Source organism: Piliocolobus tephrosceles, chromosome 1 (genome assembly GCF_002776525.5).
Source record: "Piliocolobus tephrosceles isolate RC106 chromosome 1, ASM277652v3, whole genome shotgun sequence".
Taxonomy (NCBI): domain Eukaryota; kingdom Metazoa; phylum Chordata; class Mammalia; order Primates; family Cercopithecidae; genus Piliocolobus; species Piliocolobus tephrosceles.
The window spans coordinates 63496983-63517727 of NC_045434.1; the positions used below are offsets into that span (position 1 = coordinate 63496983).

General features: G+C 47.1%; 1 protein-coding gene across 2 annotated transcripts in view; it reads left to right on the top strand.

Annotated features, from left to right (window-relative positions):
• The first annotated feature begins 14187 nt into the window (after window positions 1-14187).
• Window positions 14188-20745, top strand: part of MAPKAPK2 (MAPK activated protein kinase 2) — a 49677-nt gene continuing 43119 nt past the window's right edge. The window contains exon 1 of one of the 2 annotated variants that reach the window (XM_026456682.2): window positions 14188-14801. In XM_026456682.2, the coding sequence (XP_026312467.1) occupies window positions 14520-14801 (282 nt within the window). In that variant the 5' untranslated portion in view covers window positions 14188-14519. The remainder of the gene's footprint in view (window positions 14802-20745) is intronic. The other variant, XM_026456683.2, reaches the window with a different exon arrangement.

A 20745-nucleotide genomic window follows, 5' to 3' on the forward strand; every position in this document is an offset into this window, starting at 1 on the left:
GGGGCGATCTTAACAAATCATTTGTATTGTCTTCTAGGTATGGGGGAGGATAGGAAGAGAAGAAAAACATCATCTAGATCATGGTTCTCAAACTTTCATTTAGCTGAGGAATACCTTCTTCAACAAAGCCATTCACACACAGCCAACGTATTTGGAGTAGGTTTTTCTCCCTCCTCTTTCCTTGTTTAGGAGTTGGGCATGCACCAGGGTAGGATAACAGAAGACAGCAGAATTGTTCTGTGCAATGATTCGGGGAGATTCCATGCAGGGCCAGCTTCATGGGCATGCAAGCCATACAGTTGCACAGGGACCTGCACTTATAAGGACCCTGTGTGGATTTAATACTCACTTGGAATTCTTTTTTTTTTTTTTTTTTTTTTTTTTGAGACAGAGTCTCACTCTGTCACACAGGCTAAACTGTAGTGGTGTGATCTTGGCCACCTCCGGGGTTCACGCCATTCTCCTGCCTCAGCTTCCCAAGTAGCTGGGACTACGGGTGCCCGTCATCACGCCCGGCGATTTTTTTTTTTTTTTTGGTATTTTTAGTACAGACGGGGTTTCACTATGTTAGCCAGGATGGTCTTGATCTCCTGACCTCATGATCCACCTGCCTCGGCCTCCCAAAGTGCTGGGATTACAGGTGTAAGCCACTGCGCCCTGGTTGGAATTCTTAATAATTTCTGAATAAGGTTCTCTGCATGCACTGGGTCCTGCAAAGGAGATAAATGGCCCTGAACAGAGGTAGGGAACTAAAGGACCTTATCTTTTACAGGCTCAGAGATGCCAAGACAGCCAGGGTGGAAATGCATATGAATGACAATGTCCCAATAGTAGTAGTCTATTTCACAGGGTTATTGCTAGTGTTGAATGAGAAAATATGTGGAAAGTGCTTAGAACAGTGCCTGGCACATAGGGAATGCTGTGGAAGTGTTTGATATCATTACTGCTCCCTCCTTGCACTGGTTCGACACCTAACAGCCTGAGGTTGATTATTCGAAGGGTCACAGTGGGCTTTTCTCATTTTCGAGTTTCTAACCTGTCACTTGCCATGCAGCCCCAGGCTTATGATTGTCCTTTGGGGGAAAAAACTCCAACAACAATAATTATCACAATAAATACACAGGTGATATCACATCCTCTCTTGATCCTTAGTGTAGCTAGCTAGTGCTTCAGGGCGTGTCTGTGTGCTTTGTGTGTCTTTGTGTCTGAGAGGGAGTTTTTTTTTTTTTTTTTTTCATTTAATTTTAATTCAATTAATTAGAGGCTGTCTCTGGTGGCTTCATTTTTTTTTCTTTACCTGCCTTTTTGGTTCATATAGAGAGGACCCTGAAACCACCTGCTTCCTCCCCCTCCCCTGCTCCTCAGATCCCCAGGGCAGGGAGGGCAGGATCTAAAGGATGACTATGTCCCCATTGTCATCAAGATAATGGCTTCCTCCCCCACTTCCCTCCACTCCCATCTCATTCTCTTGAGCCTGTGGAGTGTTCAACCTTTGTCCTTCGAGTATAACCCTTTACAGGCAGTAAAACATTAAAATACTGGCTCAATACCTCTACGCGAGGCTGTTGTTTTGACCAAAGTCTGAAAGCTGCCCCTCCTACCCCTATTCTAATCTTAGACATTCGCAGCACATTCTTAGTAAGAGAGAACTCTCTCTCATTGTCCTAGGGTTTTAAATCTGCAAGAACTATGCATTTTTTTTTTCCTTAGCAGAAGCAGTTGTACTTTTTCCTGACAAGTTTGCAAGTTCCCCATAAACTTGGAAATTCCTTTCCTTGTTACGGCTCTTGATAGATGTAGAAGAAGCCTAGTCTGGTCCTGTCTTCCCTCCTCACCTGCTGTGGGACTCTGGGAAGTTAGCTTAAATGTTTTTGGGCCTCAGATCACAAAGATTAACTTGACTGGGGACAGGCTGAAGGGTGAAGAGTGTTTGGGAATGATTTATTTTTAGAGGATCTTGGGAGAAAGGCTTTATAAATGTCTCTAAGGTAAGAATAGCCATTTGGGGAGTTATCAACCCACTTAGATTCCCCCTCTTGAAAAAATGAGTTTAATAATTTCCATTGCTAATTTCTATGTCCCCACCCTTTCCTCCAAGCCTGCCTCCACCCTCAGCTGTGGATTGATGGAGTAGATGTGCTCTACTCCCCCTCCCACTGATGCACACATTTCTGGGAGGCCCTATATAAATAGAAGCCAGAGGCAAGGCTGCAGAATTATTATTATCATTACGATGATTGTTACGTTTTCAGCATGAGAAACAGGAAGTGAAACTGACTAAAATGCCCAGTGATACGTGGCTGACTGTGTCCCCTCAGCTGGACCTAAAGGCAAAGAAGAAACCGGCCAAAGAAAATTGTAGCCCCACCACAAGCTTTAACAACTTCTGGTGGTGTGTGGTGTGTGTGTGTGTGTGTGTGTTTGTGTGTTACAGGGAGTGTCTTTAAATAAACAGCTTCTAGAACTTGTGATCTTTCAACCTTATTTTTATGCCCAAGCTTCCTGCTTCATGTGATATCCTCAGGGTTCTTCCTTACTACTTCCTTCCCCATTTCCTAGAGAGAGCTTCTCATGGCTGTCAGAAGATGTTAAAGGAGAAGTCCAGTGATTAATTACTTCTCACTACACATGCCTTATCTGCCCAGGCCAGGTCTGAGCTGTGTGCCTTTCTTGATCACCGGGTCTGTCTCCAGGGCAGACACATTCCCTGGGCCCCCAGGCCTTTCTTCCTTTTCCCTTCGGGGGACCATGTTTTCTCTTCTGCCTCACTGCTTGAGGCTCCATCTGCTTGGTCGATTATTCATGTCCTTTGTCTTTTTCAGGAATCGATTATGGATAAATGGTAGTTAGAAAACAGGGCTTCAGGGCCGATGTAATTATCCCACTTTGACATTTCCATTTTCAGCACCATGGTCTCTGGAAACACTGAAACAGTGAAAATGACCTGATTTTCATACTACCTTGTTAGTTCAACTTCCCAGGGAGAAAAGAGCAGGCAGCTATGTGGGGAGTAAATGAACCAAGTTAGTGTTTCAGAAACACCTCCTCATTTGGACAATATTCTGAAAAAAAAAAAAATGCATAGGGAACAGAAGAGAAAAAGGCATCTGCAGGGGATAGCAAAGAAAGAGAAAGAAAGAGCATTTCAGCTGTGCAGGGCATTGGGCTCATGTTCTGGTCCCTGGGCCCACACCTTTTTTATGGCTCTCATACCAAGATTTTGAGCCAGATTAATAGATTATTGGAATTTTGGGTTGGGAAAAACATAACTGTCTTATTCTCGCTATGATTTTTTCTGAGCCTAGAATAGGAATCCAGCGAAGCCCATCCAGGGGCTGGGATGGAGGATGAGGATCATAACAAGGTAATTGATTGAGGAAGAACAACTCTAGTATGGAGCTTTATATCCCAAACTGCAGCAGTTGTAAGTCTTACTGCCTGCTCAGGAGAACATGGTGGCTGAGAAGACAGGTGTTAGGTCCTAGCTTCCTGCATTCAGATCCCCACTCCAGGCCTTACTTTAAGTTGCTTAAATTCACTGGGCCTCAGTTTCCTCATCTGGGCCCCTGGAAGGATATTAGTAACACCTATCTTGCAGGGTTGTTATGGGGCATTGGTTGAGTCAACATCTGGAATCACAGGCATTGTAGGAACATAATAAGTGCTCACTAAATGAGAGCTATCACCGTGACCTTTTAAATTTGTCTTTCTCTATGTGCCATTCATCATCCTCCATTTCATCCATCCAGCAAAAATACAAATACCATATTCTGTGACAGGCGCTGGTCAAGTCACTAGGGATAGGCACAAAGTTAACAGAATATAAATTTCGTCAGAGGGTTGATCTCCTCCCCAGGTTTCTCTTATTTCTTGATCCGGTTTCTCTTATTTCTTAATTTCTTAATTCTCATATTTCTTAAAGAATTAAACATTAATTCTTAATGTTAAGAGCAGAACATACAATAAGTTTGAACTCAATTTTTGCTGGTCCTTGGTCCTGTTCCTCACCCATTCTCTCCATTTGCTTTTTCTGCTTCCTTGCTCTTTCTTTCCGAATTCTGTAGGAAGATAGGCCCCAGGTGTCTCCGCCAAGGAAGGACCCTGGAATCCTGCCAGGCTCTTCTAGGGCTCCTCTTGGTGAGGGAGCCCTGGGAGGGGCAGATCCTCAGGGAAGCCTGCTGCTCCTCCCACTCAGCAATCCCTCTTGGGCCAGGCTCCCCTTCCCAGGCCCTCAGCTCTCCCACAAGCTCTCTGGGGAAGCTGGAAAAGGGCCACTAGGCCCTGTAATAACCACACTTCTTCATGGTAAACAAGAACCAGATTCCTGGGGAGTGACGCAGGCCGGAGCTCTGTGGCTGAGGCAGCTGTGTGATTACACCAAGACATGAAGAAACACCTCTTGCTCGGCCTTGGCCTGCTTGGGGAAGGCCCACGGGAGAGGCTGCCCACGTGTCCCTCTTTGCTACCCTTCTAGTCATTCTTGGCCTGAATTACAGGGGCCTTGGCACCAATTGGCTCTGCAGACACGAGTGGGCAACCATCAGCCCCCATCTCCCAACCAGACTAGGTTCCTCCATCACCTCTTCTTTTCCAGGATTTTCCCCACCCTCTTCCCTACTCATGTGTCTGACTCCCACCCTTGGCTGTCATCCTGCACTCCCTGTGCCTTCCTTCTTGAGGGAGAATCATGCATGTCCCTCATCAATGCCAGGTGAAACCTTAGGTTCTTGTGCAGAGGCCTTGATCCTGGGCACCCAGGAATGAAGCCTGCCCTGAAGGGGCACTGGCCCACAGGCTGTAAAAGCTGGTCCAGGGCCTTCATCTTCACAATGTGACTTCTGAGTGTAGGATCAGGTCTCCTGGATGTTTAGGCCAAGCACAGTTCTTGCTAGTTCCTAGATGGAAGGTTGAACTGTCTTAAATACTTCTAGGATACACAGAAACTGGGGTGGAGAACTGGGTGGTTGAGGGGTTAGGTGGCCAGGGAGAAATTTTACAAGATGCCCTTTAGGGCTTTTGTATTTTGTACCATGTGAATGTATTAAAAAAATTTTTTTTTTTAAAGAATTCTGTGGTCTTGTAAACCTCTTGTATGTCAGATATAGAGAATTTCTGGCCCCTGTCCTCATGGTGGAAGGGAGAGTGGGATAGCTGCATGGAAAAGGCCCCATTTGGGCCAGACTTCAGGCTTAGAAGGGGCTGACAAAGGCAGGTGGCTGCTTGGGTTTGAGATTTTCTGAGTGTCTGAATGACACAGAATCTTGCATGATGAGGGTTGTGTTGCTGAGTGTGATGGTCCTGGATGGAGGAGGATGGGCCTGAGCTTCTATCCAGGCCTAGAAGGACATTTGACTTTTTGTGTCTATGAATTTGACTACTTAGGTACCTCAGATAAGTGGAATCATATAATATTTGTCTTTTTGTGTCTGGCTTATTTTATTGGCACAATATTTCCGTGGTCAGTCCATGTTATGGCATGTATCAGAATTTCTTTTTTTTTTTTTTTGAGATGGAGTCATATATATCTATATCTATATCTATATCTGTTTCATTCTTTTTGGTATATCCCCAGAAGTGGAATTGCTAAATCATATGGTAATTCTATGTTTAATTTTTTGAGGACCGGCCATACTATTTCCACAATGGCTGCACCATTTTGCATTCTCACCGGCAGTGCACGAGGGTTCCAATTTCTCCACATTTTAGCTAACACTCATTTTCTGGGTTTGTTTTTATTTTAGTAATAGCCATTCTAATGGGGATAGCCTTAAGAAGGTTTAAGCGTTGTGCCCTGGGGCTCAGAAACGGGAGAGATATATGCAGGAAGTTCTCACTGAGAAGGTGACATTTGACCTGGACCTCTAAGGATGGGCAAGAATTCTCCAGGTGGAGGAGTAAAACCACACAGGAGAAAGGCTTAATGAAAAGAGGAACGAAGAGAGACAAGAAACTGCATGGCCTGTTTAGAGGCAGCAGATGGTTAGCACCAGCAAGAAGATACGGTTTGTAGGGGAGGGTGTCAAGATGTAAGGTAAGAGGCAGATTTAAGGGCTAGAAATTCCTCTCAGGCTTTGGACTTTGGTCAATAGGGAGCTATTGGCAATGTATGTGAAAGTGTTGTGCAAACTTCAACACACTCTATAAATATAAGAATGTAGAATAAAAAGGAGAGAAACGTTTTTAAAGAGATGAAGTATGACAGGGCACGGTGTCTCATGCCTGTAATCCCAGCACTTTGGGAGGCCGAGGCAGGCAGATCATTTGAGGTCAGGAATTCGAGACCAGCCTGGCCAACATGGTGAAACCCTGTCTGTACTAAAAATATGAAAATTAGCCTGATGTGGTGGCATGCGCCTGTAGTCCCAGTTACTTGGGAGGCTGAGGCACAAGATAGAGAATCACTTGAACCCAGGAGGCGGAAGTTGCAGTGAGCTGAGATCATGCCACCGCACTCCAGCCTGGGCAACAGAGCAAGACTCAGTCTCAAAAAAGAAACAAAAGTACTAAGATCAATGCACAATGCCTATTGTGTATTACACAATATGGAAGTAGTGTCTGGCATCCATCTAGGAGAATCCTGGGTACCCATGGCGCTAGCACTGCCCCATTCCCTCCCTGTCAGCTTCCAAATACAAGGCTAACCAAATAGCACAAAGGGCCTGCCCCTGTTGACCTCTCTGGGTCAGGAGGGGCTCCTGTTGTCCATTAGGTGGGAGAATCATGAGGCCATCATGATTCCTTGCAGCCTCAACCTTTTAGGCTCAAGCAATCCTCCCACCTCAGTCACCTGAGTAGCTGGGACTACAGGCTCCTGCCACCATCCTCAGCAATTTTTTTTTTTTTTTTTTAGAAACAAAGGCTTGCTGTTTTGCCCAGGCTGGTCTTGAACTTCTGGTCTCAAGTGATCCTCCTGCCTTGGCCTCCCAAAGTGCCAGGATAATAAGCATGAGTCACTGCACCCAGCCTCTTGTGGTACAATAAATGTGCACCAGAAGTTCTGAGAGCCTAGTTTTTCTTTTACTGTTCTTTTTCTTTCTTTTCTTTTCTTTTCTTTTCTTTTTTTTTTTTTTTTGAGATGGAGTCTCGCTCTGTCACCAGGGCTGAAGTGCAATGGTGTGATCTCCACTCACTGCAACCTCCGCCTCCTGGGTTCAAGTGATTTTTCCTGCCTCAGCCTCCCTAGTAGCTGAGACTATAGGCGCACACCACCACACTTGGCTAATTTTTGTATGTTTTGTAGAGACAGGTTTTTGCCATGTTGGCCAGGCTGGCCTCAAACTCCTGACCTCAAGTGATCCACCTGCTTCAGCCTCCCAAAGTGCTGGGATTACAGGTGTGAGCCACCGTACCTGGGTTGAGAGCCTAGTTTTAAAAGTCACACACCTACCTGTCTATATGATGGTGTAGAGATGGTCTTTGGAGGAAAGGTGCAGATCTATCTGTACATATCCCTTTTGTCTCTACAATGTTGTAGTTTTCACCGCTTCATAAGAAATGTGGGAGGAAAAATTAGGTCCTACTTTGATCTGTCATGGAATGAGCAAAAACAAAACAAAATATAGTGTATATACATAGTGTGTGTATATATGGTGTGTATATATATATACACACTATATTTTGTTTTGTTTTTGCTCATATGGAGTGTGTGTATATATAGTGTATATATATAATGTGTTTATATATGTATATACGATACACATATACTACATAAATGATATCACATATACCTCAAATATTTAGGTACTTCCTCAAAAGTTTACAAATGCTAAGATTCCAAACCCATTAATGCTCAAAAGACTCTATTCATTGCCTTTAACTGTCTATCTTAGTGGTAGGAACAGTCTCTGGAAGCTCTGAGTCAGTTGCACTTGCAGACTGTCTCCTTCTCCTGAGCCATGCACACAGGCTGAGATGGCTTCCCCAGGTCAGCCTGGCAGGTGTCAGGGAGCTGGACCACTTTCAAGAGCATTTAGGAACATAGGCTCTGACACATGTGGAAACATGTCTTCCCCATCTAGTTGTGTGATGACTGGCCAGTTATTTAACCTTTCTGAGCCACAGTGTTTTCAGTGATCAAAATGCCAGAAATACTACTCCTTAGAGCATTGTTGAGAGGATTGAATGAGATGGTTACTATGAAAGTACCTGCTGCATAGTAACTGCTCACATTTATAGAGGCCAAGTACTATGTGTCTGAAACCATTGAAAATGTTACCCTGTATTTAATCTAGGGAATATTATTTAATCCTTCATTATACAAACAGTACAATGAAGTGCAGTTAAGTAAAGTAGTGAGTGATGGGGTGGGATTGGAAACCAGAATTTGATTCCACCATGCTCTGCTGCCTTAAAGTTACGTTCTCATGTGGAGCTATGGCTCATTATACCCTTAGGAAATCTCTACCCATTTCACATACACATGTGTGTATCTCTCCCCTACCTTTTCTACCTTTCCACTTCCATTTACTTATCTTAAGCAAGGGAGAAAATTCCAGGCATCACCAGGTCACCAGGTAAGAAGATAATGATCCTTTTCGTTGAGCCATCTTGATTGTGTTCCTAGATAGCTCCCCCTTTCCTTTCCTCCTTTCCCAATCATTATCCAGGCTGTTACTCATCTAAGTAGCAACTGATATGCCAGATATAAGCTAGGTTGGAGGGCAATGCTTTTAATACAAGGACAACAGCCTTGGAAGCCTTCTTGAATACGGCTGGATATTTGCCTCTCTTCCCTACATTTCCCATTGTAAACCGTGGATTTAGCATTAGGCATCCTGGCCGGGTGCAGTGGCTCACTCCTGTAATCCCAGCACTTTGGGAGACCAAGACAGGTGGATCACCTGAGGTCAGGAGTTCCAGAGCAGCCTGATCAACATGGTGAAACCCCGTCTCTACTAAAAATACAAAAATTAGCCAGGCGTAGTGGCAGGTGCCTGTAATCCCAGCTACTCGGGAGGCTGAGGCCGGAGAATTGCTTGAACTCAGGAGGCAGAGGTCGCAGTGAGCCAAGATTGCACCACTGCACTCCAGCCTGGGCAACAAAGCAATACTCTGTCTAAAAAAAAAAAAAAAAAAAAAAAAAAAAAAAAAAAAAAAAAAAGACTTAGGCATACTGTAGTCCTAATTACTCTCATTTGTAGTCCCTTTGGACCATATTATGTCTGTTGATGTGCAGAGGTGAAGTTTCTGTTCCCCTTTGGTAATTCCTTCTTTCTCTTTCTATTCTCATTCTTTGCCACTGCCCCAGCTGTTCCCTTCCATGGCATTAAACTATCAAAGGATGAAGTGCAGATGAGGGCACCGAGGGCGTTGTGGGTGGGGAAGCATTTTTCCCCTCTGGGATGTCTTAAATAGGGCATTACCAATGGCACTTGCTTTGGGTAGAATTCCTTTCTGTGAGGCAGCCGTTAGCATCTTCAGAAAGAGCTAAGATAGAAGGGATGATAGAGACCATCCTGACCAATATTTTGAGGTCATTTTCTGGGCCAGAAATTTTTGTGAATAATGAGTCTTATGTATACATATCTGTCACTTTTGTTTTGGGGGAATTTCTCATTTTATCACAGAAATACTAGCCTATGACAGGAAGACTATTTCTTTCTGGCTCTGAGCCATTTTTCTTTCCAAGGGTGGGTTTTAGTGGACAGAGCTTCTTCTGTAAATCATGCTCCTTCTTGCAATATTTTGTTTGTGGTAGTAGCAGTGGATACAAAGGCTGCTTTATCTGTGTTCACGCGCAGACCCGCCAGCCTGTGGATGATCCTCTCTCATCAAGAGAGTGTTAGCTGAAAATTTCCAGGAAATCCACCTCCATAAATTTCCACCCTCTGTCACTCATTCATAATGCCACGTCATAGTAAAACAGGAAACTTAAACTCCCTGATGGTGTGAAGGCTGGGTGGGGGAATCTTGAAGAAAAAGATTGTCACAATGTATCCTATCATATAACCCAGTCATGCAAATTAACATAGACCTATACTCTGTAACAATTAGGCCAAGATGGAAGGAAATTGAGGTGTGAAAAATTTATGTTGCTCTAAAATGGAAAGAATAGCCCATACCTCTTCAGGCAATTCCCGCCCAGAAATAGCAGATACCGTATTTCTGACATTAAGAAGGATATGTGAGTGTATGTCTGCTCAGGATCTACAGTAAGGACTGTGAGCCTGGACTTTGGGTCAGAAAGACTTGGGTCCTGTCCTTTGCTAGTGGAATGACTCTGGGAAAGTTCTTTAATTTCTCTGGGACTCAGTTTTCTTGTTTAGACAACAGATAAGTGAGGATAACAGTGCAGACCTCATAGGGCTGTATAAAAGTAGGATAAGGTTTGGCTGTGAATGACAGAGAACCTAGACCATCAGTCACTTCAACAAGAAGGCCATTTATCGATCTTTCATATAAAAGTCTGGATAGGTGGTTCAGTGCTGATATGATGGATCTAGGCTCACCAGGATACAGACTCCTTCTGTCCTTTTGTTCTGTCTTCCTCAACCTGTAACCTCCACTTCACAATCCAAGATGGCTCCAGCTGTGAAATTTTTATTCCAGCCAGTAGGAAAGAAAAAAGAGAAGGAGAAGAAGAAGGACCTACCTCTTTCCATAAACCACTTCCATTTACAAGTCATTGGTTATAACTTAATCTTATGAAGGTAACCAGCTGTAATGGAGGCTGGGCAAGTGGGAAATGTAATTTTTATTCCAGGCAGTCTTGTGCTTAGCTAAATATGGGGGTCTCTTTACTGTCAAAGACAGGGAAAAAAGGTATTAGCCCATCCAACTAGCAATCTCGGCCACGGATTGTCATGAGATTTAAATGAGACAATGCAGGTAGAGGGATGAGCACAGTGTTGGGCACTCAGGAAGCACTCAACAAACATTGTCATCATCATCATCATCAGCAGCAGCAGCATCAGCATCATCATAAGAAGGTGAGGAATACTTTGAAACTATGACAAGGCACTTTCTTATTTTAACCTGGTCTTGCTGCTAAAGCCACCCTTGGCCACCTCCCTTTTAAGATGATTTGAGTTTCATCTTTTATGATACATTTGAACATGCCTTCATGAAATAAAACTATATAAAAAGGAAAGCAAGGGAAAGGTGAACATAGGACCCAGGATGATGGGGTCTTGGGCCAGGGAAACAGAGGAGTTGGGGGAGTGTGGGTGGAGGAATCATCTAGTTAGGTGTACATTATTGTTGAAGTTCTAGTTTTTATTTTGGGTAATGGATTCACAGGTGCTTACTGCATTATTAAAAAGAATTATTAACTAACAATAAAAGTGGAGCTGCATGGATCAATGATCCAATGATGAGAGCGGGTCATGAATCAAGGATTATAATTAATCCATTTCTATGTACCTGAGGTCCTTAAATTGTCTTTGTGTGTACTATATTGTATGTCATATGTGTTTGCATATTAATAGTAGACAAAAATAGGACTTTCTATTTGCATAGACTTTCAAGTTTTGAAGCGCTTTTACACATCCATAAAAACTGTTTATTAAGTAGTTCATTACAGATGGCTGAGAGCCTGGTGTTACACAAATAGGACTTTGTACTGCTTCCTGTGGGTATTTTATTTTATCCTTGCACAAGCCCTACAAAGTAGGCAAGGCAGATGTTATTGTCACTGTTTTATAGATGAGAAGGAAGGAACTGTGGGAGCAAGGGGCTTTCATGAGGTTACATAGCGAGACGGTATCAGAATGGAACTTAAGACTCAAGATCTCTTGTCCAGTGCTTCTGCATTTAGCACATCTCACTCCTCAATTATTCATCCACTAGGCATTTATTCTGTTACACAGCACGCTGTGCTTATGTGTTGTGTTCATATATGTGTGTGTTTTCTAGTGCTGTGTGCACAGTTCATATAATCTCTATCCACTATGTATGTACCCTCAGAGTCCCTGTGTGCCCCCTAGGCCTATTTGGCTCTTGCAACTTCGGGAGGACTCTCAGGTGGGAATTCAGTTGTCCTATTATTCCTAGGTCATAGGGCTTCACCATCTCCCCAGAGCTCCAGCTTGGTAGGAAAGTGGCTTTGATATCAGGAACAGATCCGTAGGCTGTGGGCACAGAGCAGAGGAGCAAGCCAACAATGTCCAAATAATGGTGATATTTAATATTTCATGATAATTTATAGTTTATGCTTTAGGATGTGTTCTCATAATTACTATTTCATTTTGTTCTCTCTCAGCCCTGAAAGTAGATTTTATTGTTTTTCTCTATTCTTTTTCAGATACTGAGAGATGTTACATGTCTTGCTCAAGGTAACCCAGCTGGAGGACAGCCTTGGCTTCAGCTCATTTGTCTCTAGATCCTGTCATCTTACCGCTGTGCCTTGCTGCCTGCGAAAAGGCAGAAAGAAGTTACTCTCTTTCTAGCTTTGTGGAGAAAAACAGGTGATACCTCAACACCAAGCCATAGGGAGCCTCCAGTGACTCTGCAAAGAGAAAAAAGACCAACTCAGATTCCAGAGCAGCCCCAGACCAGAGCCTGAGCAATTGCAGCCTTCCACCTTCCCACCCCTGCGTTCCTCTTGTCCTTGGGCATCTCCTGTGTGTGCTTCTGGGAGATGACAGCAGTGCTATAGAAGTGTTGGAGTGAAGGTGTTTTCCCATCCCCTTGGCCTTAGGTAGTGTCTTTGTCTTTGAAGAGTCAAGGGAATCCGGGGAGCTGTCTAACCATATCTATCCTGTAGACTCAGGAGGAAGCTGCTAGCTGCTACAGACAGAAGAGAATCCCTGTGCTTCGGGCTCCTAGGAAGGTGTCTACCATACTCTCTGTGCCACTGGTATCTGTCTTCTTCCCCACCAGATTAACACCATCCACTGCTGCAGGGCTCAGCATGGCACCTTGTACATGGAGCTAAGCAGATGCTGCTTGAGAAGGGCAAATGTTCCTGTCCGGGAAACCATGTCTCTCCTTGGTCTACAGAGCCCTGCCTGCCCCAGGAAAGGATAGCGTTGGGAGGGTAAGTCCCGCCCCTCACTCCTCCCCCTCATTCCTGCCTCCACAAGCATCTTCTGAGAAAGGCGAATAAGGGAAGAGACATTGGCACTTGTGCCTTACCTACCTAAGTTCTATCCCCAAGGGCCCCTTCCGGAGGTGCTGTCTTCTTTCTGGAGTTTTGGGGGACCTATCAGGGGGAATGTGTGGCCATAGGTCAAGCCTCATTCTCTAACTGGCCTTACCAAGACTTAAGCTGAGGTTTTGTGTTCACCTGTCTGGGTCGCCTGCCATTTCTCAACTGTTTGTCAGTCAGAAGTGGGAGGAGGTCAGCAGGGATGCACTTGGTCATCTTGAACCCCATCAGAATGTGTGTGGAGGCCTCCTGGCAGCTTCTATGCAGGGTCCAGCTAGATCCCTGGGCTTTTCCTGAGATACCCGGGGCTAACCCATTTCTTACGGATTAATTTTTCCACATCAGAAATCAGAAGCTATTCCCTAGGGCCTCCCCTTCAGTTTCATTATCTCCTCTGACTCTGCCCACAACCTTTGAAAAACTCTCGCTGTTCTTCCCACGAAGAGAGAGGTGCAAGGCTTGTTCAGCCTCACGCAGCCAATCCGTGGCAAAGGATGGCGGGAATTCAGGCGGCCCAAATCTCAACCCATCCTCTTGCCATTTAGCTTATTTACATGAAAACATGTTCAAAGGTATAATTAGTAAAGTGCTTCTGACACAGTAATACGTCTTTACTGAAAAACAATACATTAATGAGAAAAGAGATGCAAAAAACCTCAGAGGAAAATGTTGAAGTTAGGGAAATATTTAATACACCTGCCTTTGGCTCACACCTTTTCCTGGGACGATTCCAGCTCCCCCGCGAGGTCTCATCTAGCTGGACACCTACGAGCCATCCCTCTCCTTGGAAATACACCCTTCTTCCAATTCGCTGACGCTGAGGCCCAGACAATTGGAGAGGAGTGGATTTTCCATCTGAATTAAGCAGCTCCTTTGACACGCCTCCCCTCTCCCTTTGCATGGCCTTGGTTAAGAACTAGGATTTCTTCGTCCTCTCTCCCTGTCCCCCAGGCAGTAGCCCCCAGCCTCCTCCGCCGTCCTCCCAGCTCCCGGCACCGTGCGTCCTCCCCTTTAAGGACCGCCCCTCCCCCACACCCCGCCTCCCCAGGCCACACCCCCCCACCCCTCCCCTTTAAGGACCGGCCCCGGACGCAGACGAGGCTGTGACGCGGCCGCCGGCCCGGGGCTGGGTACATTGTCGCGCGGCCGCTTCCCCCCGGCCGGGCCCCCGCCGCCCCGCGGTCCCCAGAGCGCCAGGCCCCCGGGGGGAGGGAGGGAGGGAGGGCGCCGGGCCGGTGGGCGCCAGCGGCGCGCGGCGGGACCCACGGAGGCCCGCGACCCGCGGAGCCTGGAGCCGGGCCGGGTCGGGGAAGCCGGCTCCAGCTCGGAGCGAACTTCGCAGCCGGTCGGGGGGCGGCGGGGAGGGGGCCCGGAGCCGGAGGAGGGGGCGGCCGCGGGCACCCTCGCCCGTGTCCCCGCGCCCCCGGGCACCATGCTGTCCAACTCCCAGGGCCAGAGCCCGCCGGTGCCCTTCCCCGCCCCGGCCCCGCAGCCGCAGCCCCCCGCCCCTGCCCCGCCGCACCCCCCGGCGCAGGCGCCGCCGCCGCCGCCCCCGCAGCAGTTCCCGCAGTTCCATGTCAAGTCCGGCCTGCAGATCAAGAAGAACGCCATCATCGATGACTACAAGGTCACCAGCCAGGTCCTGGGGCTGGGCATCAACGGGAAAGTTTTGCAGATCTTCAACAAGAGGACCCAGGAGAAATTCGCCCTCAAAGTAGGTCTGGGGCCCGGGGAGGGGAGGCGGGGTCGGCCCCGGGCCCTGGAGCTCCCCAGCGTCTGGTGCCTGCCCCGGCCTGGGTCGCGGCGCGGGGCGGAGGGATGGCCGCGGCGGGGCGGGGCGGCCGGGCGGGGGTGCCGAGTGCGGGGCAGGCGGCGGGTCCCAGCGCCCTCGCCACCCTGACCGCTTCCGGCCGCTCCCGGGCGGGAGCCCTGGAACCCGCTCTGGGGACTTAGGGGACCCTGCCATTTTGGGGTTTGAGCGGAATCCAGCCGAGTCGGAACGGTTGGCCTCGGGACTTCTGCTAATTTCACTCCATCTCAAGGAAGTGATTTTGGGGGGGGGGTGGTTCCCCGTTCTCTCCTCCCTCCTTTTTCTCTCTCTGCGGGCACAAAAGGCCCATTACTCATTGAGCCGGTTGGTCGGTTGGTTTGGAGAAGTCGGATCGCAGAGGTTTATTTAGCCTCACTCCTTATTTGGGAGCCGGAATGTGTGATTTCACTTCCCCGAGCCTCGCGAGGGCATCCGGGCCGGCTGGGAGCGCCAGCCAGGAGATGTGCTGAGGCCGGGTCCTGGGCGTCCCCCGGCTGCGGGGGCGGGATTGTTTGGATCCCGGAGCTGGCCCCCCCCACCCCCCGCGCGGGGCGGCTCCGGGTAGAGGCCGGCGGTGTCCGCGGCCCGGCCGATCATTGTGAACTGAGTCTGTAACCCGCGGCCGGATCCGTGCTGATTCCGCCTCCCGGAGAGGGCCACTTGCTGTCCTGGACTCGCGCGGTGATGGGCAGTCTGAGGAAACATTATCCTTGAGCCAGGGAAGCCCATCCCTTTTCTTTCTTTAAGGGGTGTGGTGGTGGGGAGAATAAGGATTCAAGTGAGAATATCGACTTCAGAAGTTAAACAGAATGGAGTGGGAGGTCTCTGGAGATGGGTGGGTCCCCAGCGAAGTGTGAGCCGGTCTTGCAGGGTCACCAACAAGGTTTTCCTCTCACAGGGGTTTCAGGTCAAACCAATCTCTAAAGGTGACATTTCAGGTTTGTTTCCCCTGGGGTGTCTCAATGATTGGAGGAGGAGAAAAATACTTCCTGTGTTGTATTTTTCTCTTCCCCATCAGCCCCCATAGCGAGCTGTATTTCAGTTATCAAATACAAAACTCAGAAATGAGGTATGGGTGGAACTATTGGAATATACAATCAGACGTTTTGAAAAACACCAGTACTTCAAAGTTGTACAGAGCAAGCATGTTCCATTTCTGGATTTTAAGGCCTCTAGAATTATTTTCCTGCTGCTCTCATACTCAACCCTGTCAGAGTTCTGTGGTTTCTGCTGTAAGTTCTTGTGGGATCTCGGTTGTTGTTTAGTGTTGGCTGTTGGAGAGGGGATAAGTATCTTCAACACTTCAATATTTGTACCTTAGACTTCTCTTTCCCTACTCATAACTGAAGGGAAAGGAGGAGGAGAAATTGTTTGGATTGACCATTCACCCAACTCCATGACCTTGGGGACTGGAGTTGGGTGAATACAGTTTGACCACAATTAACCTGTATCACTGAGGAAGTGGCAGACGGTCTTTACAGGAGCGTTTGCTGTCCCCTCTGAGACACCATCTGCCTTCACCCATTAGTAGTTTGGGGACACTGGCTGCTCATTTTCTTGGATATTTGGAATATTATGGAAAGACTTCAGAACAAAAGCTCCCAGCTTCTGCTCTGTATTCTGTGTAATAGACACATGCACAAAATCATCCTGTGAAATGCTTTTGAGTGGCAATTCAGATTTCTCTTGTAACTAATGGGATAAAGGTTTAGATATTTTTCTACTTTGAATAGTTTTGGAAGGAAAAATCCAGCATTGTGTTAAATAACGCTTATAGTTTATCCCTCTCAGGTTAGAAGTGGGTGAAGAGTGAAGTCAGTCTGTTTTGACAGGCAACCTGCTCCCAGATCTTTTAAGTTGACTCAACTGTTAAATTGTGGATTTCCCACACACGTCTTTGTGTTAAAACTTAATAATGGAGGAATAAAGGAGAGACAAGGCATTTGGAGTCTGACAGCAGTGTTAACAGCACTTCCATATCCAAATACTGGCTGAGACATGATTACAGCTGTAGAGGGAATCTGGTTCAAAGAACCCTGTTCTAGAGACACATACCAAAGAGATTTCTAGATCTTGAATTTTGATTAACCTCAGATGCTGAGTAGTGAAATGATTTTCAAAACCAGAAGTCTCATAATTATAAAGCAGGAGAGGAAGATGGAGTGGGGCAGGAGGGATTACCCCCTTGGGAAGGTGCCTGAGAAAAGGGGAGGAGACCTCTATTCTGCAGTGTGCGGAGGGCAATGCTGGGGGCTAGGGCAGAGCTGGAGGGCAGCAGCCCAGCCTCTGCTGGGGTTCAGAAGTCTCCTATGTTGCAGCTCTGAGAGTTGATGGCAGCTGGCAGGTGCTTAGATGCTCTTCTCCTAGCCTATAGTCTGGTGACCTCTTAGCCCTGTTAAGTGAAATCAGCATTTGAAAAACAGTCCCAGCTCACCCTGCTGCTTCTCTCCCTCCACCTCAGAGAGCTCCCATTTAAATGCTTTTGGTGGGTGCTTTGACCTTACCTCACCATCTCTCCTGGCTGCTTTTGCTAAGTTCTGAGTCATGCTTCCAGTCAGAGTTGCAAGGGACTTGAGAGGTCATTTTGTCCAGCCCCCATCTTTTGCAGAAGCGAAAACCAAGGCCTAGAGTGAGGGAGTGACTTGCTCAAGGTACCATAGCCATTCACTTGGCAGAGACAGGATTGGAACCCAGGTTACCTGACTCCCAGACTCAGGCTTCTTGCCACTTACTTCCTAACTGAGCCACAGGCTCAGGGACATGGCCAGCTGCTGCTCCAGGGTGCCGCCAGCCTGAGGAGCTGTTCTGTCACCTCAGGCCCTGATGGACAGGAGGGGAGGTCAGCGAAGGGGGATGGATGGGTATTTGCCCCCCTGCCCCCTCCGCCCGGAGCACAGTCCCCAAAGTTGGAGGGGAACTTCAACAGTAGCTCTATGCATCTTTTTAACCACTCCCTCCCCTTTTTAAGAGAGTATTTGATAGACACCTTACTTATTGTTTTTTGTACAAGAACATGGGAATTCTATTATTTCTTTGATAAGGACACCTAGTCTCAACCCACTTGTGTATTAATTAGTTGTATTCCCCGGGAGGGTCCCTCAGCTGCTTGCTACTTCACTGTGTAATGGTGACCCTTAGGTGTTAGCTCAGCAAATTTAATTAAAAACCGTATCGTTGTTCTTTGCCGTGCAACTCTGATTAGGTGAGGTATGTTGCTGCTTTATAGAATGTTGTCGTAACTTATCTCTGTGTATCTTTCCATTGCGTGGATTAGAGAAAACAAGGTCCTGTAGTTTCTTTTCCTTTCCTTTCTCCAGCAGTCCTCTCTCCCTACGTCATCGTGGAAGTGCCACTGCGATGTGGCTTCCTTTGTTCTGGTGAAGGGGAGATGATTAGAGCCTCTCATGATTGTTCTGGATGCTGTTGGAGGGAAATGCCAGAGCTCCCACATCCTCACAGTACAGGCACCATCTCCTTTCCAGCACACCTCATACTGTGTACCTGTGGAGGGCAAGACGGGTAGTGTGGCTAGGTGAGAGGCAGTGTCCCAAACTGGAGTTTGCTGGAGGAGTCACAAGGTTAGGAAAATTTCATTGACCAAGCCAGCCTCTTTTATATGCAATGTGGTTACAGATAGGTAACAATTTGCTGAGTATCTGTCATAAGCTTAGTTGCGTGGAGGATACACATGTAAAAACTGGCCTGTAAAATTTTGAGTCAAGAAACCTATTTAGAGAAGATGAAATTAACACAGGTTAGGGCTGCACTGTCCAATTTGGTTGCCACTACCCTCACATGACTAATTAAATTAAAATTAATTAACATGAATGGATTAAACTAAATTAAATTTGAAAAATCAGTTGCTAGCCACACTTCAAGTGTTCAGTAAACATGTAGCTAATGGCTATTGAATTGAACAGTGCAGAAGAACATTTTCATACTTGTAGAAAGTTCTCCTAGACTTTGCTGGTCTGGGAGCTAAATCATGTGGCTGGGAATAGAGGAGCTTTGAAAGAGGGGAATCTGGTGACTCTGGGAGTTAAGGGAGGCTCCAGCTGGGGTCAGTGGGACATGGCTGTGCCTCTGAGGAGTAATCAAGTCTGTGAGAGGTGTGGTGATGTTGGCCTGGCTAGAACTGAGGAGAGGAACAGGAGGTCAGAGTGGTCAGGGGTTGGTGGCTCGAAATTGAAGCTAACTCGTCTTGTGTCAAAGCAGGCTTTAGAGTTTTTGAGGGGCATGAAGGTGTCAAAAAGGTTAGGAATCATTGAGGTTGGGCCTGTGGAATTATGAGGGAAGCGTCAGGTTTCTGGTTTCAGAGATCCTGTCCTTCCTGGCCCTAGCCCTGAACCCTGGCTCCTGCAGCAGGGCTCTTGGTGTTCACTGAGGCAGGTTCGAAGCCGGGTTGGCTCATTGTCCTTTTTCACTTGTGAGTTCTGGGCTTTGACTGAGCTTGGAGACCATCTCCAGCTAAGATATGGGATCAGTGACTGAGAGGAAGGGAGAGAAAAGCAGTCCCTGGGCCTTAGGGCCAAATATTGGTGGGTGTCTAGGAAACAAAAGAACCCCTTTGTGGGAGGAGGAAGGTATTGGGACCTGTGACATTTCTACTACTTAGGACCTGAGGGATTGGGCCATCCACAGTTGATGATTTTTCTTATGAAGCAAGTACAAGGGATTGAGAGGAGGGCCTGGAAGAGTCCAGCCTCAGAATTGCTGGAGGCAAACTTAATCCTTGGGCTAGGGGAGGGGCCAAAGCTCCCGTTACCCAGAGCCCAGGAGTGTGCTGAGTGGGTGCCAAGAGGAATGTCAGCCAAGATGGGGAAGAGCAGGGCATAGTTGTCTGCATCTGAGCCACTGCCCAGTTCCCAAGCAGCCTTGCCATGCTCTGAGCCGGGGTTCTTCCTGGTGGCGTGATGTCTGTGGTGCAGGATTCACTCTATTCTCCTACCTTTCCTCTACTTCAGGCCCTGCCAAAGGTCATATGAGGTCTCTTTTCCCCCTCTTTCCCCTGCACTGTATCTTTCCAGATGGTTCTGTGTCCTGGAGGGAGGTGGATGGGCAGAGAAGAGTTGTTTTTTGCAGGGACTGCAGCTTTTCTTGGTAATGGTTTGAGGCCCAGTGGCAAAGCGACCCACACTTCATAGTAACTTAGAACCCACACTCCCTCGTCATCTTTCTTGACTCCTTGCACATCACTGAGGAAGAAGCTGGGCCAGTGCAGAAAGGTTCAGTGGCATGTCCAAGGTCTTACATGGTGTTGGCATCCGAGCCACATCTTGAAACCTCTGGTTCCTTGGGACCTGCTCTTGGTCTGGGCTCCTTTGGTTTTTGGTTGGTTGCAGGAAGACTGCAGACCTGGTGGAGCAAAACTGAGCTCCACTAACGCATCAGCTAGGATCTTTCCACATAGGTCACCTTGTAAAAGGGGCACTGGTGAAGAGAAAGGGCCGTGCTACTGGACAGTGTAATCATGTATGGCAGTTATAGAACCCAAATCAGATTGCTGTGTACCTTTTCTAGTTTTTAGGAAAATACTGATATTTTGTATTTTAAGATATATATAGATATAGATATGTAGAGATGAGCTTGTTACCATGGGTTATGTGCTAGATAAGAAAGCAAAAATAAGTACATACATAAATAGAAAGGTTCTAGTGTTTGCATGCTGCTAACAAGTTACATGACCTTGAACAGGTCGGCTAAACTTGCCAGGGCTCATTGCACAGAGGGTCGGCTCGAGCAGCTTCTTGAGCACCAGCAGGGTGAGGCAGTAGAAGGTGGTGCTGCAGGCCAGAGGCGGAGGGCAGGCAGGATAGCTTGCTGACTTGCTCCGGGTCTGACCATCAGC